Genomic DNA, 27,807 nt, shown 5'->3' on the forward strand with positions numbered 1-27,807 from the left:
GAAAATGATGTATGTAAGTGAGGTATGGAGGGCTTGTGCCTAGACTAAAAGAATATCATTGGTATTGAAATTGTTCTTTTCAAGAAGTGGTGAATTTTGTTAAAGATCTAGAGAGATCTCAGAAGGATTAAGAGAATTCATAATTCATATCTCACAGAAATCAACACTATCGAAGAGAGAGACAAAGATTATGATTTTCAACTACATACTCGGTTTGAATTAGTTGTATTTTATGTCAAATGATCAAATCTGACGAAAGTCAGACCCATTTAAATAATAAAGTCTGGTATTGGGGGAAAATTAAATAAGAAGTTGAAAAAGGATATGAAGAAATATATGAAGGTGGACGAATGGGTCAAGATTTATGTTAGAAATTATGTTAATTAAAGAAGAAAAGTCGTTAAAATGGATCAAATAACATAGATATTATTTCAAAAGAGATTAAAATGTGTACATCGGTGATTAGTTTACAAGACAAATGAAGTTGGAATGTTGAGTTTAGCAAAGGAAATTGCATAGAGTATGAGGAAAGATGTGGTAAGTTAAGTGAATTATTGAGGGATTAATTCTAATTGAAAGGAATGTATGCAGTTGGTTCGATGAATGTTTACGTTTCAAATTAGAAGAACTGGTATTGATTAACGAAGTTATGTGATAATAAGTGTAATGGAGTTGAAGAATTTGATATCATAACACGGTTTTGGGTAGTTCATATGTATTATAAGAGTTATGAAGATGTGATAAAGATCATTAATCAAATATGAGAATAAGTGATAGGAAAAGAGTATGTGAGCATGAAAGAAAAGATATTATTTGTGTAGAAGGAGATTTGTGTAAAAGGAGATTTGGATTTTGAATGAATAAGGGAATAATGGAATAAGGAAATGAAAGGATAAAGTTTAAAGAATCATATGTGATAAAGGCTATGTTTTTGGTCAAGCAAACTTAGTCAGATAAATAAAGAATGATTAATATGTATTAAGGAAGTTTAAGAAGTAATTAAGTGATGATGGAATAAAAGCTGTCTATTATTGCAAGGCAATTAAAGATTGATAAGGATGTACAAAGGAAAAAGGTGGTTGAAGAAATAAATGGAGAAAAGATTAAGTAAATGAGGCAACATGAGAACATTAGAAGATATGTTCTTATTGATATGTGTAATGAAAATTCAAGTACGAATTTTCTTAAAAGGAGGGGAGATTTGTAATATCCCAAAATTGGGGTTAGTGATTAAAATAGAAATTTTGAAACTTTGAGGATTGATTTTTGAAAGATTGAAAAGTATAAGAAATTAAATAGGAATATTTAAGTAGTGGATTAAATTATAAGGACATAAAGAATGAAGGTTATTATGGTTTTTTCAACTTTAAGGATATTTTCTCTTCTTTATTTAAGGATAAACACATGGGATTTAAGGGAGAAGTCTGGAAGCTTATTCTTCTTCTTGCTTTCTTCTTCCCATGAGCTCCTTGGTTAAGGTGAGTATAATTTCTGTGGACTATTTCTTAATGTTTAAGTGAGTTTTGATTCTTAAGGTATTAAGAAAGCTTAATAAAAGCTGAAGTTATCTTAAAATCTAAGAATGGAGGAGTTAGGAGAGATTAAAGATTATGAACTCTTGAATGAAAATTTGGAATAAACTTGATAAGTGGAAATTGAGATTATATTTGACTTGTCAATGAATGAATTAAGAGATATAAGGTGTTAAAAGTGGATTTAAAGCACATAGAAAATTTGGTATGATTCTTGAATTCTTTTTGGAAGATAGGATTTTGAGGATAAAGATGTGATAAATGAGAATAAATGAGTTTAAGCATGAGTATGTAAGTTAAGAATAAGAGAGGGGATTATATATGAAGCAATTAAGCTGAAAAGAGTGAATTTTCGTGCATAAATTAGAATTCTGGGCTAGTGTGCATCGGTACACATTCAACATGTACCGATGCATCAAGGGTAAATTTCCAGAAATTGTTCAGTGTGTATCGATGCACAGGAAGTGCATCGATGCACCCTTTAAAAATGGAAACATCGAATGCAATTAGTGCATCGATGCATAAGGAGTGCATCGATACACCCCTTAAGATTAAAACATTAAAGGTGATTTGTGTATCGATGCATGGGTAGTGCATCGATGCACATGTTAAGGGATGCATCGATACACTGAAGAATGTACCGATGCACTTCAAGGGAAAATAAAATAAGGACTTTCTTTTGGTCTAAGAAATGATAGATTAGAATACATCAATTAGATACTGATAAGTATCAATGTATAAATATGTAGATATCGAGCACGAACAAGTTTCGGGATGACCATCAAGTTAAGATTCGATCGGAAGAAAGAAAATTATAAAAGGGGATTGGAACTTAGTGAGGCCAAGGTGAGTGCATACAAGTTAGTTTATGATGTTTAATGGAAATAAGACTTGCGACGAGTCTATTTCCTATATTAGAATGCATGAATTTATGATCATATGCATATGTTTGATTTGGGTATATGTGATATATATTACAGTATGTATTAAATGATTTGTGTGAATACATGTCTTGTGATAAGTTATATGAATTAATATGAATGATCTATATGATTACATGGGAATGTGAAATAGGTTATGTGATAGGTGACCACACATGTTGCATAGTATTTGTGATCAATTATAAGAATCAATATAATATATTTATATGACGACATGAGAAAGGTGATGAATTAAATAAGATTAGACTATAGAGTAATATGAGAATAATATATTAGTGAAGAGAATTGAGTATAAATGATGATACCAAACCATAAGATAAGTATTTACTTATAGGATAATATGAGATTATATGAATATATGTATAACTTTATGAGGAATAATTGAGTGTTATCTGATTTAGGTATGGCAATGATCTATGTGTAAGTAAATTACGTAATTATGTGACTAGGTGTGAAATGGAGTACATTAGGTAATTATAAGGTATGTGAATATAGGTATATAAGCTAAGCCACATGACTAGGAATTAGGTGAAATTAAATGGTGAGAATGATATGACAAAAAGTTATAAGAGAATATGTTATGAGAAGATATAAGAACAAGTATAAGCTATGTGATATGTGAGTATTATGAAGATGTTCTATGTGCAAGTGATCTTTGTGTATGTGTGATTTATATGGAAATGAACTACTTGACTACGTGTGATCTTATAAAAATGTAATAATAAGACATGTGACAAGAGATGTGTGATTACATGAAGGTATGATTTAAGATATGTGAAAGGGATCTATATGACTATTTGTCTATGTGAATACAAATATATGTGATATGATATATATGATAATGAGGTATGAGACTCTACGAGAATATTACAAGATCTACGTGACAAGAAGCTATGAGATTATATGCCTATGTGATACGAATGTGTGAATATGTGACAAACATAAATATTAATGCCCATGTTATGTGTCTTGAGAGCTAGAGGTATAGTTGGTATGCCAAGAGTCGAGTGTCTATGCGGTCCTTCAGGAAATATATGTATTCTTTGGAACATGTATGAGGTCTTTTGAGACACATATTTGGTCCTTAGCATATGTATATGATTCTTAAGGAATTTTCTACGTGGTCCTTAGGGACATTTTATATGGAACTTCGGTGCAATTCTACGCGGCACTTCGGTGCATTTATACGAGCTGTGGTGACAACATTAGTGCACAACCTCTAGAGACTCACATATCAATAGTTCTCACATATGTACATGGGCTAATCAAGAGATAATAACAAATATATATTGTGATATGATAAATTTTATAGAAAGGACATGATGAGGTATATGTATAGGATATGATTAAGCAGGTTAAGTATATGTGCTATGTTATTAAATGATAAGTGATTAACGATGATTTATATGTATGCATGTATTTCTTATTAGATAATCTGATATAATTTATATGATGATGTTTGTATTGCTTGGTTAATTGAATAATATGTTGAGTAAAAGAATAGATATAAGAGGATATAATTATAAGATATAAATGATAAGAATATTGATAGTGGAATAAGATTAGAGATTTAAAATAATGTATAATATTTATATGTGTATAGTATGTTATATATATATAATGTTATATTGTTTTGATGTGGCATGATAAGATGATATGTTCATACATGTTTAAGCATTTAGAGTTTCCTTTATAAGTTTAATGTCTCACTAAGTCATAGACTTATCGTGTGATTGTTTCACACGTAGGTTACAGAAGCTAAAAAAGAAGCGAAGAAGAGCAAGATAGGTTAACATCTCCCTTACAAAATTTCAGATCAGAAAATAGAGAATTTAAATGTGTTTTGTTATTTTGAATATAGTTGGCATGTACTAATTGATTGAGTTGAATATGCTCTGATCGATTTTGGTTATTTTGGTCGATTTATGTAAATAAACCGCTTTTATTTTAATCAAACTTTTAAATTTTTTTTTTGAATTTTGTCAAGAGTCAAAGTTTGAAAAGTCAATGTGACACCTCATACTCGTATTCGGGTCGGGTACGGGTTGGGAGTGTTACAGCCGAAGCACTCTGCACTTCCAAAAGTATTATGGCTTCATCGAAACGAATTCTATTTCTAGTTTCTTCATGAATAGAGACAACTGAACCCCACAAGTACCCAATTTCATAGAAAATTTTATTGCTCCACACCAATAGTGGGACATCTTTTAATATAACCCATATTTTCCTGTTAAGTCTGTGATCATAACCTTCTAAAAATTCTAATTCATCAAACCAGGATCGTAGCCAATCATCTCTGTTATCCCAACACGCCTTACGCTCCATTTCCCCCTTAACCTGAATGACCACCAGCAACTCTTGCCAGATACTAACCCTAATACCAAACCCTTCAGCCATGAAGGCTGTGTGAATAATATCCTCATTATACATCCTTTTGATTTTGCCGACCAAATAGGACTCTCTCCACCTCATCTCATGCTTAGGTACCATAACATTCGAACTTGATGCTAGTTTATTCCGACTTAAATTTAGAGTGCAACCATCCGAAATGCTGACATGAATAACAGCACCCGAAGCAACTATACCAGTTTGCTGGATCGCTTTAACCTGATCTTGAGACAGACCAACATTATCATTCCTGCCGCCCAAAACTTCCTTATAGGACCTTGAATCTCTCAAAGCCGGCTTCCACATCCTCTTCACCGGTTTCCCAGACTCATATCTATTGCTTATTTGACCTGATGATTTCTCATGGTAAACTTTAATTCTATAACCGTCCATTAACCTCCCATCTACCCTCCGAACCGCTACACTGGCTTCATGCTTGCTTCTATACTTGACAAATGCAAATGTGGATCTATCAAATAGTCTCCTTCTGTTTCTGAATGCAATAAAAACATCCACCACTACACCATACTCCATGAAAGCTTCCTTTAAAGTAGACTGATGAATCCTCTTGCTTACATTATTGACAAACTTGAAATTGCCGTCATGGGACAATCTTAAAACAGAGACTTTTACACTTATCAAATCTTAATGATGTTTGGAACAGAACAGCAAATCATCATTCATCTTAGGTTGTTCAACGTCCACAATATCGATTGATGCAAGTGGGGTCTATTTATATATCCATGGCGCAATCAACGCAGTAAAACCTAATTCATTCAATCTTTTGCGTTGTGAAACTTAAAAAAGAAAAGTTTATTTTTAAAACAAATGACGCATCCTACTATCTCACAATCTTTTAACTTGTCATTAGCTGATTATGATGTCTAACTTGTTGATATTTAGGTAGATTATGGTGAATCCGAATTTAATCTGTATACTTTTATTTATATGAAAAATAAATAAATTTATAAAAGTACATGTAATGATAAAATAAAATATCAATAATTTAAAATTAAAATTTAAAGATACAAACGATTATATACTTCTAACATGAATTATAAAAGAGAGATGAAAAGATAGAAGACGTTCCTCATAATGTATAAAACTTTGTTTCTGTTTAGGAATATTTATGTGGATTAGAACCCAGCTCATCAGTGATTGTAAATAAGGGGTAAAATGAAAGTTTGGTCATCAAACATGTTTGTAATTGTTAAACGAACTTTAAAAATATTATAGAATGCTAAACGAACTGAACACGAACAATATATTAAAATTTAAGCGAACATAAATACTTCTAAAAGTAAAAGAATACGAACATAACTTTATTCATTAAAACTTAATTAATTTACACTCTATTTGACCCTAATGAACCGTCCCCATCACTGGAGAAAAAAAATAAGCATACACAGTTTTGATATAAAGTTTTTATGACTTTACATGCGATGATTCAGTTGAAATAAATTATAGAATTTAAATTATACAAAACTTGCAAAAAATGTTAAAAGAATTTAAATGAAAAATAAAAAACGTAAGGCTTTGCAATTTCTATTTAAACCGGTTTATTTATAGAAAAATTAAATATAAAAAATATGTTCTAAATATTTAAAAATAAAATTAAATATGTTATTTTATATGTTTTTGAACCTTTTCACTTATTTAAATGATTTTTTTTGTTGATTCTTTAATTATTTTTTAATTTTATAATACATAATTGGCATAATGGGTTGTGTGTAAAGATATAGAAGAGAGTCAAAATTCAAGGATGATATTTTGGCAAATTATGTTTTAAGATTTTCAACATTGCTGACTTTTACAAGCACGTGGTGGAAATATTTTGTCTCTCAAAAGCGGAATGGTGAGAATACTATACTTAATTAGTTGAATTTTTGATCGATTAATACTTTTTAAAATTCTAATTTTAAATATAATTGTTTTCAATAGAAGGGTTTTGATGTTTATGGATTATATAATTTAGATATATAATTGGTTAAATTTTCTTTATTTTTGTTAATTATTTATGGAACAAGTTTGTCTCATCGGTCGTTAACGATTTACGTATTTATGCAGTTGTTGAAGTAATAGTTGTTAATCGATGTTTCTCTTTAAGAGATATAAAAGGATAAAGAGATGCTGAGTGATGTGAAGAATGAGAAGAAAAATAGAGAGACTTCTATCGGGTTTGTCTGATGGGCTTTTAAGATAATCTTTTGATGATTGATGTTAGATATAAGAACATCATGTTTATTAGTATGCTAACATACTATACAAATATAACTGACAACTATTAGATTTGACTCTGTCAAATGTCACGTCAAAGATTGAGGAGTATGAACTCTGGAGAGTGATACCGACGAATGATAGTTTCGAAGATGGTGTGGTGTCTTTGGAGAACTTCTAGAGGCTGCTCAGAGGGTAAAGTTATCCGAAAATATTTATTGATGAAAATTTGATAGTTTTTGAAAGATCTTCTTTAAATTATAACAATTTTTATATAAGAAATATTTAATTTATAAATGTAAAAAGAGAGAGTAGATATTGAATTTGAATCTAAATTTTTATTAAGAAAATATTTATGTAAAAAATTAAATTTATAAAAAATTATTTAATGAATAATCATAAATATAATGATAAAGAATTTATATACAAATCTTTATCAATCTTAATTTAAGAATGAATATGAGACTTGAACTATGTAGATTCCGATCTAATCCTATGGGATCATTTTTTTTAAAGATCAAGTTTAAGTTAGGTAAGATGTTCTGAATTATATGGTCATATCGGATTGAATAAGATTTTTTTTGAATGATAAAGTCGAGTCAGGTCAAGTTTGAGATAAAAAAAATATTTAATTCAACTAAAAAATAATATAAATTTATCATTTACATATTTAAAAATAATTACAATAATATCACCTTTCTATATATATTTCAATTAAATTCTGATTTTACTCAATAAAAATAAAATTATTAAATTCATGAGCTAATAAAAAATAAAATTGTGAAATTATGAAATTCATAAACTACACATTTTATTTTTTAAAAAGTATTTTCAAAATTTCCGGTAATTATGAACCCAAAATGAAAGACAAAAAGGCTTATTCACGAGAAGTTGTACTTTTATTATATGCCACAAAATGAAGATTATTTAATTTAAACAAAAAGGTAAAATAATTTGAATCAACATAGCCCCAACGTTCAAATTACAATCACGATCCTCGTGGTCCATCCAACGGTCCCAATAATTTTGGACAAACACTACATGTAATAAAAATACCACGACTACTTTGTCAACAACATATGTAAGAAAATTCACATTAAATAATACATAGTACACCGACGACTTGTATTTTATCATAAAATATGTTTTAATTTTTATTTTTTTAAAATGGGTACGAGGGTCAATTTTACCCAGATATTTGTGTGCGAGAAAAAGAATTTTTTCATGTTAATTTTACCCAGATAAATTTTATAATTAAAATAAATCTATTGATTTTACAAAATCAATTTAATTAATTTAGAATATGTCATGATAATTTCAAATAACATAACTCATTCACTTAATTCATTATAATTTAACTTAAATGTTACATTCAATCAATAAATTAGATTAAATAAAATGATTTGGATCAAATTACAATTAATCAAATAAACATGATATGTAACTTTCAAAATGACATATCATATTTTAAATAATACTATATTGCTTTGTTGAGTCCATCGACTATTAAAAGTTAGAAAATAGTCATCCGACTATTCATATATTCTAAACTCGTCCTTTTTCAGGTAATAAAATTAATAGTCGTCTGAGGTGGACTTTAACATGCTAACTGAGACACGATAATCGTTTGAGATTATAAGATTAGATTTTAACATAAATCAATCAGCATGTTAACTTCTAGTTCATATAGTTGTCAATTTTTTAACAAAAAATGACGAGTTTGGAACATATGAATAGTAGGATAATCATTTTGTGACTTTTAATAGTAAGAGGACTCAAGAAAGCGTCGCCCTATAGTCGAATGATCATTTTGTAACTTTTAATAGTCAAGAGACTCAATAAAACTACACCTACAATTGAAGGACCATTTGTATACTTTACCCTTTCTCTTATATAGTATTGGTAAACTATACCGTTAGTCACTAATCTATTATATTTTTTATTAATTAATTATTAAATTATTCTTTTAATAAAAACATTATTAACGCTACTTTTAAATTTTAATCACTGATAAATAAAAATTTAACGATGGTATTAATATAATATTTTTTACTTTTACAAACAGGTAGTTATGTTAATATTTAAATGTAAGACTAATTTAAGACGAATTTCAACTTATAATGTTATCAAGTTTGACTTAAAAATCTATATAAATTTATAACATTTTTTGTTGCAACTGAAACTACACTAAGATATTTAAGGTTTACAAATGAAAATTTAATAAGAATACAATATTTTTTGTTACAATTGAAAATGTTAAAAAGACTACACCTTTAATAACATTTTTATTATAATTTATTTATATCTTTTTTAATCTTATATTAACAAATTGTATTTTAAAATTTTCGCTGTTCACTTGTTATTTTATTTTAATACCCTATTTGTATTGGTACTATAAGGGGACATTGTCTCTCAGAAACTGGCAGATGTTGAAGCAAAGTTATAATTGACATTTCAGTTTTCTTTTGAATCTTTTCATGCTTTGATTTTTCATCATTATACCTTCCTCTCTACGTGAAGGAAAGAAACACAAAACCGTGTCTTCCAATTCTTCATCTTCACTTCCATTTTTCATGATAATCTTATAATTTCCCTCCTTCAAAGTTCCTTTTCCCCCCCTCTTCAGTGTCAGATCCAACATCACTGGGAAAATTTTATAAATTTTCCAAACATTCTCTCTGATCTGATCAACACCCATTTTCCAAAATGCAGATTCTGAGATGGTTTTTAAAGGTTTTTGTCATTTGTTCAATGCTTCAAGTGTTTCCATTGACACTACCTCAAACAATCTCAAAAGCACCTGCAAATTGTTCGGATGCTGATAGGGCTGCCCTTCTTGGATTCAAAGCCAAAATCTTGAAGGATAGTACGGATAGTTTTTCTTCATGGATTGGGAGGGATTGCTGTGGAGGTGATTGGGAAGGCGTGGAGTGTAATCCAGCGGGGAGAGTCAATACATTGGCATTGCAAAGACCAGTAAGGGACAGTACCCTTTATATGAAGGGCGCTTTGTCTTCTTCCCTGGGGAATCTACTTTTCTTGGAAGTGTTGGTCATCAGTGGGATGAAGCTTATCACAGGTCCAATCCCTGAGAGTTTGTCCAATCTAACTCGTCTCAAGCAATTGGTCTTGGAAGACAATGGTCTCCAAGGGAACATCCCTTCAGGTTTAGGGCATTTACCCTTCCTTCAAACTCTTTCATTGGCCGGTAACCATTTGACTGGGACAGTCCCTCCAAGTTTAGGGAATTTGAGAAACCTTGTGCTGTTGAACATGGGGAGGAACTCATTAACAGGTCCAATCCCTTCTAGTTTCAAAACCCTTGTTCATTTGCAGTCTTTTGATCTCAGCTTCAACTTGTTCTCTGGCACTGTCCCTGAATTTTTAGGACAGTTTCATAACAATACTTTCATTGACCTCTCAAATAATAAACTTTCAGGACACCTGCCTGTTTCGATGTTCAATTTAGTATCTTTGTCAGACCTGTCATTGAGCCACAACCAGCTCACAGGCAGTATCCCAGACCAGGTTGGAAACCTTAAATCTCTCAATAGTCTGTCATTGAGTCACAATAAGTTCATAGGTCCTATCCCAGGATCTATTTCAGGGTTACAGAAACTTTGGTCCCTAAATTTGTCTAGAAATGGATTCTCAAATCCTTTACCAGCTATTTCCAGTAAGGGTATCCCTTCACTTTTGTCAATAGATCTGTCCTTTAACAACCTCAGTTTAGGGACAGTTCCTAAATGGATCATAGATAGACAACTTTCAGATGTTAACCTAGCTGGTTGTAAAATTAGAGGAGCCTTCCCAAAGTTCAGACCAGATTCATTGAGCTCCATTGACCTGTCTGATAACTTTCTTACAGGGAGCATTTCCACTTACTTCACAAACATGACAAGTCTTCAGAAGCTGAAGCTTTCGAATAATCAACTGAAGTTTGATCTTTCGGAACTCGTAATGCCGGATGGGATTTCCACCGTCGATCTCCATTCGAATCAGGTATTCGGGTCGCTCTCGAGCGTTTTGAACAACAGAACAAGCAGCTTCTTGGAGGTCATAGACGTGTCCAACAATCTCGTTTCGGGCACAATACCGGAGTTCACTGAAGGCTTGAGTTTGAAGCTGTTGAACATAGGAAGCAACAAGATTGCTGGCCCAGTCCCAGGTTCAATCTCGAATCTTGTTGAGCTCGAAAGGCTGGATGTTTCGAGGAACCAGATAACCGGCACCATTCCTACAAGTTTAGGTCAACTAGTGAAACTTCAATGGCTCGACGTTTCCGTCAACCAGCTGACCGGAGAAATCCCGAGTAGCTTATTGGGTATAAAGTCCATGAGACATGCAAACTTCAGGGCAAACAGACTATGTGGGGAGATCCCACAAGGGAGACCTTATAACATCTTCCCTGCCTCAACTTATGCTTATAATCTCTGCCTGTGTGGCAAACCATTGCAGCCTTGCAAAGGAAAGAAACAAGAGATGGGCCAGTGAAATGCCTGTCTAAATTAGCCAAAAGTAGATAAACATTAGTAAATTTCTAGCTCAATTTCTTTGAAATACTATGATTATGGAACATACCTTGTTTCAATATAATATCGAACACATGCGCATATAGAGCAATCACTCCCGATCTCGAGTAACATCGGATCACGTTCATTCTATCGGCACTCTTGGCTTGCTTCAAAGCCTTCTCATACTCTGCATTCAAACTCGAATTCAGCAAGTTAACCGATAGGTAGTCCAAATGATACGATATCGATCGTTAGGATTCGATCGAAATGTCTTCCGGATGATAATTTGTCGACTTCTTTTGAACGAATCGGAAGATCCCTCAACACATAGGCTTCCATTTCTCACCGCCTTCATTTTGCAATCTAAATTCCATCAATCAGATGCTTAATAGCTAATTAAAAGTAAAAATGAAGCTTCTCTGTATACATGGATTCGAAGATCAGCGTCGAAGTCTAAATAGAGAGGAAATGAGACCGTAGAGAGAAGGGAATATGAATTGAAAATAGGGTAAACTACGTATTTAGTACCTAAACTATTACTTTATTTCATTTTGGTACCTAAACTTTTTTTCTCTTCAAAATCATACATAATGTTTAGTTTATGTTTCATTTTGATATCTTGCCGTTAAAAACTTAACGGTGGTATTGATGTGTTACCATAAGATAATTTCACGTCAATCAATATAACATCGTCATTATGGTTTGTAACAATACTAAGTTGAGGGTGTTAAATTTAGTGATATAAGAGTACAAGTTTAGCCGATTCTAAGACTAAAGTTGAGACATGTTATGTGTTGTGTGATATTGTAAAATTTTAAATTACTTACGCCACATACAAATTTATATTGTTATTGATTCACTGATTTGCAACAAATGTAATTTGCTTTTTATAGTTCCCAAACTAGTTATAATCCTAAAATCTCAAACAAATTAAATTGAAGTCAATTATACGTTTAAATATATTGAAATCAACGATATCTTAATTTTAATATTTTCAAAACTAGATTGAAAGTCTAAATGACCATGTCACCAGCTTAGAATCCGAGCAATTCAATGAATGCAAATAAATATGCTATAATTTTTTTGTCGATCAATAATTTCTTCATTTATTTTGTTAAATTTGGAAGCTTTTATGTAACATTCTAAAATTGATCTAAAAATATTTGATGTCATTACGAGTGTCACATTCGAGGTATTAGAGATACCTACAATTTAGTTGTGTCATAATCGTTTTTAGATGGAACAATATTTTATTGTTTTAAAAATAGTTACGACTTAATTTTTGAAAATGGAGTGATTTGGAATTGATTTGGATAAAATTAGATAGAGTCACCATCAACCTTTGAGTTAGGTAGGACGAATACCTAAAAAACGTCTTTTAAAATTTTTTTTAAGAAAAATCGTTTTTTAAGACAAAAGTTGTTTGCGTTTACCAAAGATTCGATTAAAACGGGTTCGAGAGTCGGTTACACGTGAGGAAGGATTAGCACCCCCACAGCGCCAAAAATTGGTACTGTTTCGCTTACACGTTGTCGTAATGGTGGAAATCCTGAATCAAGTATCAAGTTAAAATATGACTCATTTATTAAATATTAATAACTTGCTTCAAATTAATTAATTAAAGAAACTATTTTACTTGAATAATAGATCTAGCAAAACATGAACTTCAATGATTAAAATGGTAAAAACAGAAATTAAAAGGTTAAAATAAAATAACAGAAACCAAAGTGTCAAAATCAGAAAAAATACAAAGATAACCGTTTAGATTTTATTTCTCTGATCTGCCGTCGTCCACCGTCCGATCGTCCTGATTTTTCATTATGTTGTTCGTGTTGACATCGCACAACTTTTCACCGTTCGGAATATTGATCGGAGATCCCGATCGTCGGCAAGAGGCCTAAAGCCGTCCGAATTTGTTTTCTCTGATCCGCCACCGTCCGATCGTCTTGAATTTTCAGTATGTTGTTCCTGCTGGCCTTGCTCAACTTTTGACCGTTCGTAATGTTGATCGGATGTCCCGATCACCGACGAGAATCCGACAGAATGCAAGAGGTGTTGCTGATTCAACTCCATATGTGATGAATCGATCAAGAATGACAATGTTGATGATGCTGATCCAACTTCGTATGCGATGGTTTTGAGTGAAATGAAAACATCGATCCATCTCCTTCTGTGATGAAATCGAACAAGATGTCGATGATGATCTATCTCTTTCTGTGATAGAATCAAGCAAAAAATTGATGCTGACCCAACTCCTTCTGCGATGGATTTGAGCGAAATGAAAACATCGATCCACCTCCTTTTGTGATAGTGTCGAATGGGATATCGATGATGGTCTATCTCTTTCTGTGATAGAATCAAGCAAAAAGTTGATGCTGATACAACTCCTTCTACGATGGATTTGAGTGAAAAAAAATGTCGATCTACCTCCTTCTGTGATGGAATCGAACGAGATGTTGGTGCTGATCTACATTCTTCTGTGATAGAATCGAGCTAAAAGTTGATGCTGATCCAACTCCTTCTGCGATGGATATGAGCGAAATAAAATGTCGATCCATCTCCTTCTCTGATGGAATCGAACGAGATGTCAGTACCGATCTACCTCATTCTGTGATAGAATCGAGCAAAAAGTTGACGCTGATCCAACTCCTTCTGCGATGGATTTGAGCGAAAAAAATATCAATCCATCTCCTTCTGTGATGTAATAGAACAAGATGTTGGTACTGATCTACCTCCTTCTGAAATAGAATCGAGCAAAAAGTTGACGTTGATCCAACTCCTTCTGCGATGGATTTGAGCGAAAAAAATGTTGATCCACCTCCTTCTGTGATGGATTTAAACGAGATGTTGGTGCTGATCTACCTCTTTCTGCGATTGAATCGAGTTAAAAGTTGACGCTGATCCAACTCCTTCTGCGATGGATTTGAGCGAAAATAAAAATATCGATCCACCTCCTTCTGTGATAGATTTGAACCAAGGTTGAACAAGTTATTCTCATTATGAACTTCTTCTCCCTCGTCACATGAGTTCTTCTCATTATGAACTCTCCCATTGAAAAGTTGATCTACCTCCTTCTGTGATGAAATCAAACAAAGTTGAACAATCTCTTCATTATGAATTCTTTACTGGAAACGTTGATCGGTTTATCTTCTCATTGAAGATTTTCAAACCTGCAAAAGATTATCATGTGTCAGTAACTTGGTGTTTGAAGTACCCGAAGGGCCGAAGGTATTGACTCAAAGGTCATCGAATTTTGTCGTGATCTATTTCTTTCAAAGATGAAGACGTAAATTGATTCTTTGCTGAAATCTTCTTCAACATGGAATTGTGAAATGAAACCTCTGCTAACTCTGGAATTTCTGTCAAATATTCAATATTTGGATGAACATGAATAAGAAATCTATTTTAAGAAAAACTTTCTCAAGTGAGATAAAATTTCTTGTTTCAAGGGAAACTGTCTCAAGCGAGACGAAATTTTGTTTCAAGGGAAACTGTCTCAAGGGAGACAAAATTTGTTTCAAGGGAAACTATCTCAAAGTTTTTATGTTTCAAGGGAAACCATCTCAAGGGAGACAAGATCTTCTGTTTCGAGGGAAACTATCTCAAGCGAGATAAAATCTTCTGTTCCGAGGGAAACTATCTCAAGCGAGATAAAGATCTTCCGTTTCAAAGGAAACTATCTCAAGCGAGACAAAATCTTCTGTTTCGAGGGAAACTATCTCAAGCGAGATAAAATCTTCTGTTTCGAGGGCAACTATCTCAAGCGAGATAAAATCTTGTTTTAAGAAAAACAATCTTGAGTCAAATGAAATGTCTTCTTTCAAGTAAAATGGTCTCAAGTGAGACAAAGTCTGTTTTAATAAAAACAATCTCCAATGAGATAAATCCTCTGTATTAAATGAGACTGTCTCAAGCGAGACAAAATTCGTCTGGAAATGTTGAATCTGAAGATGATTGCTCCCTCTTGCAGAATATGTCTTGTTGTCTTTTACTCTCATTTTTTTCTTGAAAGATCTGTAAAATGTAGTTGAATGCAACTATCCTGATGATGGATGTTTGATGCAACGATGCAAATTCATGTATGTATAATGCATGATCGTCTTGATTAATAGTAGTGAAAATGTGCATAAGCAATCTTGGTTTCTTCTTGATCTGTCCGTCTTCATTTTTCTCTCACACCAGGGTGTACCATCGTATTTCTTTGTAAACATTTGCTTTCTTGGCTCCCTGACATTCAAATTCTTTGCCCCAATTTCTGATTCTGAGCTTTTGGGTCTGAGGGACCTCTGTTAATTTCCAGGCTAAACTCTCTAGAGAGATTGTCCTATTTGAAAATGTTTTCTTTCTTCTTTTATTTTCAAGATATGAAAATATCAATTAGAAGTGTTTTGAAAAATGTTTGATCAAAAAGTTTTAAAAATATTGCCCATATCTCGGTTTCATAATTGAGACGAATCATAAAACTAGATTTATTGGACATCAAAGAATTAATTACATTGTTAATCCTTCAATAAATTATAGCTATTTGACAAGTGTCAAGATCAAAGCTATCTTTGGGAAATGGTTAAGTAATGAAAGGATAAAAAAGTCTCAGGTTATTATGTTTGGTCAATGGTTTGGCCTTATTTCTTTGATGTTCACTGATCTGATGGGGTGGTAGCTTGTATGCTCATCTGCTGGAAGTGTTCTCCGACTCCCAACTTTCATGGTCACGCTCGGATTGTGTGGTGCTTTATCAAGGAATTTGTGCGATTACCTTAGCTACACAATTTTTACATTTGAGCCGCCTTTTTAGGTTTTCAACTTGAATCCTCATTTGGTTTCAAGATGTCATTCAGAATTTACGTCTTGAACCCCCTTTGTTATTTTTCTCTATCATGCATTAAAGATTTTAGAAAACCTTTTGCAAATAAAAATTAATCCTGATGGATATGATGAAATCTGAAGATAGCATCTTCTGTCTAGAAATCCATGTATGATTAGAAGAGACTTTTTAAGGCACGTAATGTAGGCCATGGTTCATGGTTATGAAAGAAAAGGATAAGTAGGCCCAAACAAGTGTTTCAAGGTATTAAACCAATAATCAATTCATTCTGATGCCTTCAATCATGTCTTACTCAATTTGAATCTGTTTGTATATGTCTCTCTCTTGATGCTCTATGATCTTCGAGTGAAGTGATTCTGGAATAATTGTGCTTGATCAATCTCATGGTTTGAAGTTTGATGTGTAATTTGACTCGATCCTCGTCCTATTTTGCTTTTGCTTTTATTTTTTTCTTATTTTTCTTTCCTTTTTCTCTTTTCCTTTTATTTATTTTTTCTTCTTTTTTTCTTGTTGTTATTGTTGCTCTTTTTATTTGCTTTAATTTATTCTTCTTTTTTTCTTTTCTCTTTTTGTCCTGATTGGATCTTCGCACTTGGAATTTGGTTCACCTTTTGGTATCTCTTTTAGAATGATGTCTTCACTCATGTGAGCAGATTTCTTCCGCCTTGCCCCCTAGTGTGGAGGAGATCATTGGTTAGGGTTGAATCAAAAAAAATGTTATAGGCTCAAAAGGGGACAACAAGGGATATATATATATATATATATATATATGTGGAAAAATGAAACAAAGTCGTTCATCATCTCATACACAGAAGTCTTTGTAGAAGATGTATACCCAGGGGGATAGATTTTCAGGATTAATTCTATTCACATGAAAAATGTAATTAATGCATGATAGAATTATTTCGAAGTAATTTTCCTTTCTGCTTCTTGCTCCCAACATGCCTCAATTGCTCAGGCTCATCTTCAGAAGATTGCTTCGAGATGCCCCATAATGTTTATTCTGGTATGAAGGTTCATGTTCAAGTGAACATTCAACGTCTGCAGGTTTTATTAGTAAAAAATGTTGTTTTTGCGTCTAAGAATACAATGGTGTGAATTTATTGACTCAAAGGTATCAATATGACTCTCCATGGATTATTCTGGGTAAAGAATTGAAGGATTTTTTTGTTTTGTTTTTTTTGAACAGGATAAGAAAGGTCTGATCTTGCCATATGTCAAAAATCTATAATTCTTGAAAAATTAAAAGAATATTTAATTCATTTAATATTCAAAGAACTAAAGATTAAAACTCGTTCAATTATTCTACCTTAGAAGATAGCATAAATTCAGTTGTTTAAAAGATTCAAAGAATATGAAAGATCAAAACGTTTTCAAACAAAACAATGCTCTCAGTGCGAATAGTAGATGCAATGCCCCCTTCTTCGATTGTACATGCCCCTGAATCCATCAGGTCTTGGATTTTGCGCTTCAGTGCCTTATAATTCTCATATGAATGTCTGGAGCTTTCTATGCGGTAACTGCACATAGTTTTAACATCGTAGCCCTTAGGGTATGAGGACTCTTTTATCAGATCATCATGGCAGGCTTAGTCCTATAATTAGCTGATCAGGCTCCAACTGTACTAATTTCAATTTTTTCCTTAATTGTTCAAATATTGATTCCATGTGGTGTCACATGATTATGAACACTGCATCGAATCCTCCATGAATAAATTTCATGTTTATGAAAAATGCTTAAAAATGAAGTGTAGATGCAAAAATGCATGAAATGTTCGAGGCATTGATCCGAAAACATGTATGTTATTATAAATAATCATTATTGGGACAAAAGTGTTTTATCTTTTAAGAGACAAAAATATCAAAGGTATATTCTGAAAAAAAATCCTCTAGATCCCGAATGGCTTCTGACAGGCTGACTAGTACTTTGATTTTGTATGCCACCGGTTGGATACCCTGTCGAACCGCTCCGGCTTCTCTGGTTAAATTGTACAAGTGATGAGATGCTCTTTATACTTGTTTCCAGAAATATCGAATGATTGCATCTTTGGCATTCATCTTTTGTTGAACTTGTTCCCAACGAATATGCCATTGGAGCCTTCCATCAAAAGAAGTATCCGAAGTTCATTTGCATTTTTCTTGAATTTGTCAGCAATGGCCTCCAATTTCAACTATCACTTTGTCATCTTGTTCTTGTTGCCTTTGAAAAGACTCTCCAGATCAGCAACCTTCATCTTGCCCCTGCAAATTTTGCCAACTCAAAATGTTGACTTTTGATATGCTCGGTGTAAATCTCAGTCCGTTCTGAATCCTTTATAATGCAGTAGAGTGGAATATTCTTCGATTATGGGCACCATGTCTTCTTGGTTGAATTGTCTTGTAGATTGTCTCCCTGAGCATAGTCGGACCTTTGTGTTTTTCACCTCTTGTATTACAACCCCTTTGTCCATTAATGCAAATTATTAGGTTTAACGAACACGTTTTTGTGGATCAACACCTCTTGCATTATGTTATGACAATGCAAATGAATGCAGAGATATATGAAAAAAAATGACACAAACAAAAGAAGTGAGATAAGTTAGTGTACGCAAACAAAAAAGTGAAATTAGTTAGCACATGTAAGATAATTGATACAGATAAAAATGTCATTCAAAGATGAATATAACACCTACCCAGTCATGATATCTACTCGAGCATGCCTTTATTAGATAGTATTCCTACCCAAACATGCTTTCTACCATAAAGATGTATTTACAAGAAATGAATCCTAATCGCATGATATCTAGTTCACATGTTGTCATTCAAAAAAATTTAAAGCAAAAGGATAGGTTCAGAAACGCTCCTCCTTTGTGTACACTTAATTTGGGTACCTACTGACGAACAGAGGTTCAGTATGACTATGTCTATGGTGACTATTCTACGATTTACTATATGCATGGTTTTGGCTCTAATGGGAAAAATGTACTCGAATTGTCCTTAATGTTGGTTCCCCTTGGGCTACCAAACCCTCAATCATGGCCCATTACAGGCTCGTGCAGATCGAGTTCAGTTCGAGAGGATACATTTTCCTATGTCCATGCGAGGAAACTCAATGTTTCGCTCGTAAACATAAGGCATGTACCCCAAAAGTTACTTACTAAAGCTCATGCGGAGAAAATCAATTTTTCTCACGTAAGCGTAGCGTTCACCATTACCTAACGGGAAAAAGCTCGTAAGTGAGCTTATGGTATGCAAATGCCCATGATGTGTGTGAGGATGAACATTCAACCCTTTGACTCATAAGGAAAATGACACCACTTGATAAAAACTTGGACAGATCTGAAAGCAAAAAGCAAAATGTTAGTATAACAAAAAATGAAGCAATTACAAACTTCAAAAAATGATCATAAGTTAACTAAATATTCGAACTCATAATTTCTACCAAACGACAATGTATAAGCGACTAACAGCCTGACTCTCTAAAAAGTCCCTAGCAGAGTCGCCAAGCTGTCATAACCGTTTTTAGGTGGAATAATTTTTTATTGTTTTAAAAACAGTTACGACTTAATTTTTGAAAATGGAGTGATTTGGAATTGATTTGGATAAAATTGGATAGAGTCGCCATCAACCTTTGGGTTAGATTGGTCGAATACCTAAAAAACGTCTTTTAAAAACAATTTTAAGAAAAATCGTTTTTTAAGACAAAAGTTGGTATGCATTTACCAAAGATTCGATTAAAACAGGTTCGTGAGTCGGTTACACGTGAGAAAAGATTAGCACCCCCACAACGCCCAAAATTAATACTGTTTTGCTTACAGGTTGTCGTAATGGTGGAAATCCTGAATCGAATATCAAGTTAAAATATGACTCATTTATTAAATATTAATAACTTGCTTCAAATTAATTAATTAAAGAAACTATTTTACTTGAATAATAGATCTAGAAAAACATGAACTTCAAGGATTAAAATGGTAAAAATAGAAATTAAAAGGTTAAAATAAAATAACATAAACCAAAGTGTCAAAATCAAAAAAAATACAAATATAACCGTTTAGATTTTATTTTCTCTGATCTGTCGTCGTCCACTGTCCGATCGTCCTGATTTTTCAGTATGTTGTTCGTGTTGACATCGCACAACTTTTTATCATTCAGAATGTTGATCGGAGATCCCGATCGTCGGCAAGAGGCCTAAAGCCGTCTAAATTTGTTTTCTCCGATCCGCCACCGTCCACCGTCCGATCATCTTGAATTTTCAGTATGTTGTTCCTGCTAGCCTTGCTCAACTTTTGACCGTTTGGAATGTTGATCGGATGTCACGATCACCGGAGAGAATCCGACAGAATGCAAGAGATGTTGTTTTCTATTTTTCCTTTTTCCTTCTCTCCGCGTATGGCCTCTCCTCTCTTCTATCTATGGCCTCCTCTCTTTTCTCCTCCCTCCCCCCTTTGACCTCCATAACCTATTACATATATATAGCATAAGAAAATAATTAGTATAAGTGGATGAATAAAACATGGAGTGGTGGAAAGGTTGGTGAAGGCATGAAACATGGGATAGGTGGATTTAGTGGATTTTAGGTTTAGTGCTTGAGTAATAATAATAATTTTTTGATCCGGACAAAAATGAGTGTCTACAAGTTGATTTAAACTAAAATTAGATAAAAATATAACATGTGTGTAAAATAAATTTAAAGCTCTAATCCAATGTATAAAAATAAATACCAAGTATTGACTAGAGTTTATAAACTAAAATAAGTCATAAGGTAATATGATAATATATGCCCACTAAAGAGAATAAGATATGTACTCTTTATCAATTATTGTTAGAGTTTTTCTGTTGATATTGATGCTTGAACTCGTACACCAAAACTAATGATATACACACGAAAAATAATTTAGTACACAAAATTTTACTAAGCTCAGTTATGCCAGTATTATGTTATATAAAACATATAAACCTAAATAAGTAAAACATAATAAATGTACAAAGCAAATACATACTCATTAAGAAACAAATGGTAATCACCATTTTTATTTTTACCATTATTTCTAAACCCACCAATAGCTTCCAGCTGTCCTCCACGCCTACAACAACTCATGGTTACCCTTTGTTCACAACATTACGCCACAACAGCCTACACACGCGCCAACAACATCCACCCAGCTGGTTTCCTCACCCGACAACAATAAAATGTCATACAATAATCCTAAATATCATTTTAACTTCGAAATAATCCTAAATACGAAATATCAAAATATAAAATAAAAATGCATTGGGCAATAAGAGAACACTCACTTAGAAATGTGTTGAGTTAATCGATCGATGGAATCGACCAAGAAGGGGGTGAATTGGTAATTAAAAGTTTGGTGGAAGCTTTTGCAGAAAATTGAAAATATTTGCACAATGATTTAGAGTGGTTCGACTTTCTCAACCAAAGTCTACCTCCACTAACTTAGCTATCCACACTAAGGATTTTCCAACAAATTCACTAATTTGTTCTTTCTTTTGAGGCCAAAGAGATAACCTTACAAACTTCCTCAAGAATATACCCCAATTCTTGAGAACACTCTTTCTCAAAGAGAAGATTACAAATTTGCAAGGAAAACCTCACAAGGTAATATGTTTGCACAATTCTAGAACAAGATAAGAACACTCAAAGATGATTACAAATGAGCACAAATAGTATTCTTGAAAGTAAAATGAATTTTGAAAGGAAATTTGGCTTGAATTGCACAAACTTGATGTTTGATGTTTTCTCTCTTGTTTCTCTATTGATTCTTTTTTTTTTGTTGATCAATGACTTCTAGACTTATTTAAATACTCCTTCAAATGATTCTGAATGTTGGGGATGGTTAGTGGAGTCCAAACAGTCGTTTAAGTGTGAAAACAATTAATTAAAGCAGTTGGGAGCGTCAGTGCATCGATGCATCGGTGTAAAATTCAAATATTTTTACCGTTGGACCCTTAGTGAATCGGTGCACTAAGAGTGAACCGATGCATAAAATGCATTCGATGTTTCAAAACATCCAGAGTGCATCGATGCATAGTTTGTGCATCGATGCATCAAATGCATTCGATGTTCAATTTAATCCATGGTGCATCGATGCATGGATTGGTGCATCACTTTGAAAAATTGATTTTAGGCTTGATTTTGGTTCAAAATACTTTGTGAAAATTGTTTCAAAAATAGTTTAAGTATAAAACACAATTTTACACATTTAGTAAGGTTTGAAATTAATCTTGAAAGACTTGGAGTAATAATTTGATATTCGATTAATTAAATCAAATATTCTTAGAAAATCATTTGTAAAATCTTAAAATTCATTTAAACTTAATTTGTTATATCGAAACATCAAAATGTTTTCAACAATCTTCCCTTTTTTGATATAATAAAACATTTGTGTTATTTTAAGATTTTCTAAAGTTTGAAATGAATTTAGAAAAATTACTCCCCCTTACTATAACACTTCTCCCCTTTAACACTTAATATTTCTCCCCCTTTTTGTTAAATCAAAAAGACTTGAAAATGCTTTAAACAAGGTTTTGAAAAACATAGCCAATTGATTATAAGTAAATATAACTTAAGCTGCTAAGATCACAATCAAAAGAGAGATTAGCCATTTGTTCCATAATCAATATTCATAATTAAATGTGAAATGGCATAATTCATCATAATGTAACTAATATGTAAATGATGTAAAAATAAAAGTAATAAACATTAAGCTCATAATGAAAATTCAAACTAGGCCAAATATATATATATATTAAGTTCAAAATCCAATCATCCTAATCATAACTCCAAACACAAACAAATAGTTAAGAATCTAAAACAATCCAGAAACATAAAAAATAATCCAAGTTTGAAATACTAAGAAAGCATGGAGAAAAGGTCTAATCCATCGGAGGGTCGGGAGGAGGAGGATAATGAGCTCGAACTTCAAGAGTGAGCGCGTCCATACGTTCATGCAACTCTCGCTGAAACTCAGTAATCTGAGACTCCATGGAGGCAAACCTCAAATCAAATGACTCTAAGAAAGATAAAAAAATATGGTGGCGTTTGATCTTCTTGCCGTGCTCGTTCCGGTACAGGCCCATCGTCTGGTACATGATCGTCGATATCTTGCATAAGCTGTTGAAGCTCGGTATCATCAGCAACAGCCGCTGCCGGAGGATGAGGAGGAGCACGAGAAGAGCTAGGAGCAGCTTGTGAAGAACTAGCTCCCGGAGTTTGCTTACCGGGTCGAAAAACCCAAAGACCGATTTTCTCGTCTTGTTTCTAATCCGCTTTCTTCAAGGAGGTAAGATTGATTTGATTTTGGTGTGGGATAGGATTGTTGAGAGAGACGTTTAGACCGATTTTGATAAAAAGATTACTAAGAAGACATCCATAAATCAATGTTTCAACATGTTTTGAAGGAACAATGTTTATGATATCCACTAGTTGACTAAAAATAATGTGGGGCAGATTTATTTTGATCTTATTTTTAATACAGTGCATCCACCATAAATCCCTAGCACGAAGATTGGAGTACCTACCTCCGGATGGTCTAAACCACCAAAGAGATCATCAAATGAAGAAAACGATCGTGATGAGATCGTAGAGTACTAACACTAGAGTTTAGAATATAGGGATATTCCACATTTTCATTCTCATTGTATAACCCATCATCATCTAACCCAAAACGGAAAGCTATAGTCTCGGGGTCAATATTAATATATTGGCCTAAAAGATAGGATCTAATGGCTATAGTCCCACATTGAGTTTCGTTTTGAATACACACCGCATTAGAGTAGAAGATGCGGACTAATTGTTGATAGACGATAGGTTTGAGATGAAACAATTTATCAAACTTCTAAGTTTTAAGAATCGAAAGGTATTCAAAGTCCATATCTATCATGGCTTGAAGAGAAGGAATACGCTCTTCACGGATTCTATAAGATTGGAAAGAATTTTTGTACCTAGAGTACAATTCGTCTCTACGATGCTCAGGCATGTTAAAACAAGATCCTAATAGGATATTAGGTGGAGGAGGAACGGGATTTGGAGGTCGGGATGAACGACTCGACGAAGTCCTAGGGCGTTTAGGATTTGACATTTTTTTAAAAGGTTCGGAATAAGGAATGAAACCTGCAATTTGAAACACATGTATGCACAATAATCAATCTCAAAACTCAATTGAGTCTGCAATAATTCAAGGTTCTCTAAACCGAATCCTAATGGGCAAGATTTTGAAAACTATTTGAAAATAATCATAATATGTATAGTTTTCAGGAAAACAACATAAATACATCAAAAACATCAAATTTAAAAATTAAATTCAAATTTTTGATTATTTTTTTCGAAAATTAAAAAAAAAATCTTTGAAAAATTGGTTGTAAAATCTAGTTTGTAATCATCAAGCAATCAATGCCCGATATAATGTTCATCCTAGAACTAATTAAAACTATTCCTAAGATCTAAAATCAATAAAATAGAGGTTTTTGAAATATTACCTTGAAAATTTATGATTTGAGAGGAATAAGATGTTGTGTTGCACGATTTAATGATAGTAGCAGGATATAGAGATAAAAAGCTCGAAGATTCCAACAAATTTTCGTTGATTTTGAGCAAAAGGAGATTTAGAGAAAGAGAGGCGGTAAGGGAGTGTTTTTGAGGGTTTTGAAACAAAGAAGAAAATCAGGGTTTTTAACCAAAACCCGATGGATGCATCGATGCTTGGCCCTGTGCATCGATGCACATTCAAGGATGCATCGATGCACTGTTAGGTGTATCGATGCATTAAGCACAAAAATGTCAAAAATCCATTTTAAACACTCAAAATGCTAAATTAATTGGCCTAGTGGTATTGGCAACTCATATATTGAAAATTAATCATGTTCAATCAATCAAATTAATCCTTAAACTACTTTTGAACATAAAATTAATTTTCATCAAGCAACATAAACTCCCCCTAACTAATAGCAAAGACTGCAATAAAAAATTATTATCATAAGCATTTTTCATTTATTCTTAAAAGTGCTAAAACTTGTTTTAAACACTAACTGAATATAGGTCAGTTAAACCTAATTCTCTCTTAAGTGTCCAAAATTTTTCCTTGTCTAAAGGCTTTGTAAAAATATCCGCTAATTGGTGCAAAGTATCAACAAATTCTAGAACTACATCTTCTTTAGCGACATGGTCTCTAATGAAGTGATGTCTAATTTCAATATGCTTAGTTATAGAGTGTTGGATGGGATTTTTAGTGAGACAAATAGCACTAGTATTGTCAGACTTGATATGAATGATACCTACTTCAATTCCATAATCAAAAAGTTGTTGTTTCATTCATAAAACTTGTGCACAACAACTACCGGCTGAAATCTATTCCGCTTCAATGGTAGATAATGCCACACAATTTTGTTTCTTTGAAAACCAAGAAATTAGCATATTTCCAAGAAATTGGCAAGTACCGGAGGTGCTTTTCCTATCTAATTTGCATCCTCCATGATCCACATCAGAGAATGCATGCAAGCTAAAGCTAGAGTCTCTAGGATACAAAAGTCCTAAACTAGGAGTGTCCTTAAGGTATCTAAAGATCCTCTTAACAGCTAGTAAATGTGATTCCTTAGGGCATGATTGAAATCTAGCACATAAGAAAGCACTAAACATAATGTCTGGTCTACTTGCAGTTAGATACAGCAAAGAGCTAATCATTGACCTATATAATTTAACATCTACACATTTACCTCCTTCATCTATATCAAGCTTTGTTGATTTGAGGTTTCCCATTTTCCAGTCCAAACTTCTTGAGCATATATTTGACGTATTTAGCTTGATTGATGAAGATGGCATCTTTTCTTTGCTTGATTTGGAGTCCCAAGAAAAATGAAAGCTCCCCCATCATGCTCATCTCGAATTCACTTTGCATTAGCTTAGAAAATTCTTGGCAAAGAACATCATTAGTAGAACCAAATATTATATCATCAACATAAATTTGAACTACTAATAAATCTTTACCTTTATGCTTTAAAAACAATGTAGTGTCAACCTTCCCTTTGGAAAAACCTTTTTCAATTAAAAAGTTTGATAATCTTTCATACCAAGCTCTAGGAGCTTGTTTTAAACCATAAAGCGCTTTTGTCAATTTTAGAACATGATTTGGGAATTTTAAATCTTCAAAACTAGGAGGTTGTTCCGCATACACTTCTTCCTTTATAAAATCATTTAAAAATGCACTTTTAACATCAATTTGATATAATTTAAATTCATGAAAACATGCAAATGCTAATAACATTCTAATTGCTTCCATCCTAGCTACGGGAGCGTATGTTTCATCATAGTCTATGCCTTCTTCTTGAGTATACCCTTGAGCAACAAGTCTAGCCTTGTTTCTCACTATATTACCACTCTCATCAAGCTTATTCCTAAATACCCATCTAGTACATACAGTAGATTTATTACTAGGCCTTTCAACTAATGTCCATACTTTACTTCTCTCAAATTGATTTAACTCTTCTTGCATAGTCATAATCCAATGTTCATATTTTAATGCTTCTTTAATATTCTTAGGAACTATGCATGAGATAAATACAACATAATTAGAAATATTTCTAAGAGAATATCGAGTTATTACCCCTTTGGATGGATCACCTATAATCTCACCATCCTTGACATAGTTGTACTCTCTTGGGTAAGATACTTCCATTTCTTCAATGGTTGGATTCTCGGGAGGATCTTGAGTTTTCTCATCTTTCGTTTCTTCCTTTGATGATGGTTCTCCAACGTCATTTATATTTATAATACCTACATCATCATTCAAACAAGAATCCTTCCTCGGAAGGGGATTATCATCGAAAACAACATGTATAGACTCTTCTACAACTAAAGTTCTTTTTTATAAATACTCGATAAGCATTAGAATTTAAGGAATAACCCAGAAAAATTCCTTCATCACTTTTAGCATCAAATTTGCCAAGATTGTCCTTACCGTTGTTTAAAACAAAACATTTACATCAAAAATGATGAAAATAGCTAATATTAGGCTTTTTATTTTTGAAAATTTCATATGGAGTTTTCTTTAAGATTGGCCTAATCATTACTCGGTTTACAACATAACAAGCGGTATTTGTGGCTTCTGCCCAAAAAAAATTGGTAAATTGTTTTCACAAAGCATGGTTCTAGCCATTTCTTCTAAAGTTCGATTTTTCCTCTCAACAACTCCATTTTGTTGAGGGGTTCTAGGTGCTAAATAATTATGGCTAATACCATTAGAATTACAAAATCAGTAAAGCCAAGATTTTCAAATTCAGTTCCATGATCACTCCTAACACTAGTTATAGAGTAACCTTTTTCGTTTTGGATTACTTTTGAAAACGTGATGAATTTTCCTAATGCTTCATTTTAGTACTTAAGAATAGAACCCAAGTATATCT

The 27,807-nt window shown here is 32.8% G+C and overlaps 1 protein-coding gene across 2 annotated transcripts in view; it reads left to right on the forward strand.

The window, feature by feature from the left end:
- Positions 1 to 25,884, forward strand: part of LOC120151060 (DNA damage-repair/toleration protein DRT100-like) — a 35,285-nt gene extending 9,401 nt beyond the window's left edge. The window contains exons 1-4 of one of the 2 annotated variants that reach the window (XM_039163608.1): positions 7,888 to 7,903; positions 9,505 to 11,604; positions 16,291 to 16,301; positions 25,863 to 25,884. In XM_039163608.1, the coding sequence (XP_039019539.1) occupies positions 9,785 to 11,572 (1,788 nt within the window). In that variant the 5' untranslated portion in view covers positions 7,888 to 7,903; positions 9,505 to 9,784 and the 3' untranslated portion in view covers positions 11,573 to 11,604; positions 16,291 to 16,301; positions 25,863 to 25,884. Of the gene's footprint in view, positions 1 to 7,887; positions 7,904 to 9,504; positions 11,605 to 16,290; positions 16,302 to 25,862 lie in introns of those variants that run through there. The other variant, XM_039163607.1, reaches the window with a different exon arrangement.
- Positions 25,885 to 27,807: the final 1,923 nt, after the last annotated feature.

This window comes from Hibiscus syriacus, unplaced genomic scaffold, assembly GCF_006381635.1.
Source record: "Hibiscus syriacus cultivar Baekdansim isolate YM2019G1 unplaced genomic scaffold, ASM638163v2 tig00111027_pilon, whole genome shotgun sequence".
In the NCBI taxonomy this organism is placed as follows: domain Eukaryota; kingdom Viridiplantae; phylum Streptophyta; class Magnoliopsida; order Malvales; family Malvaceae; genus Hibiscus; species Hibiscus syriacus.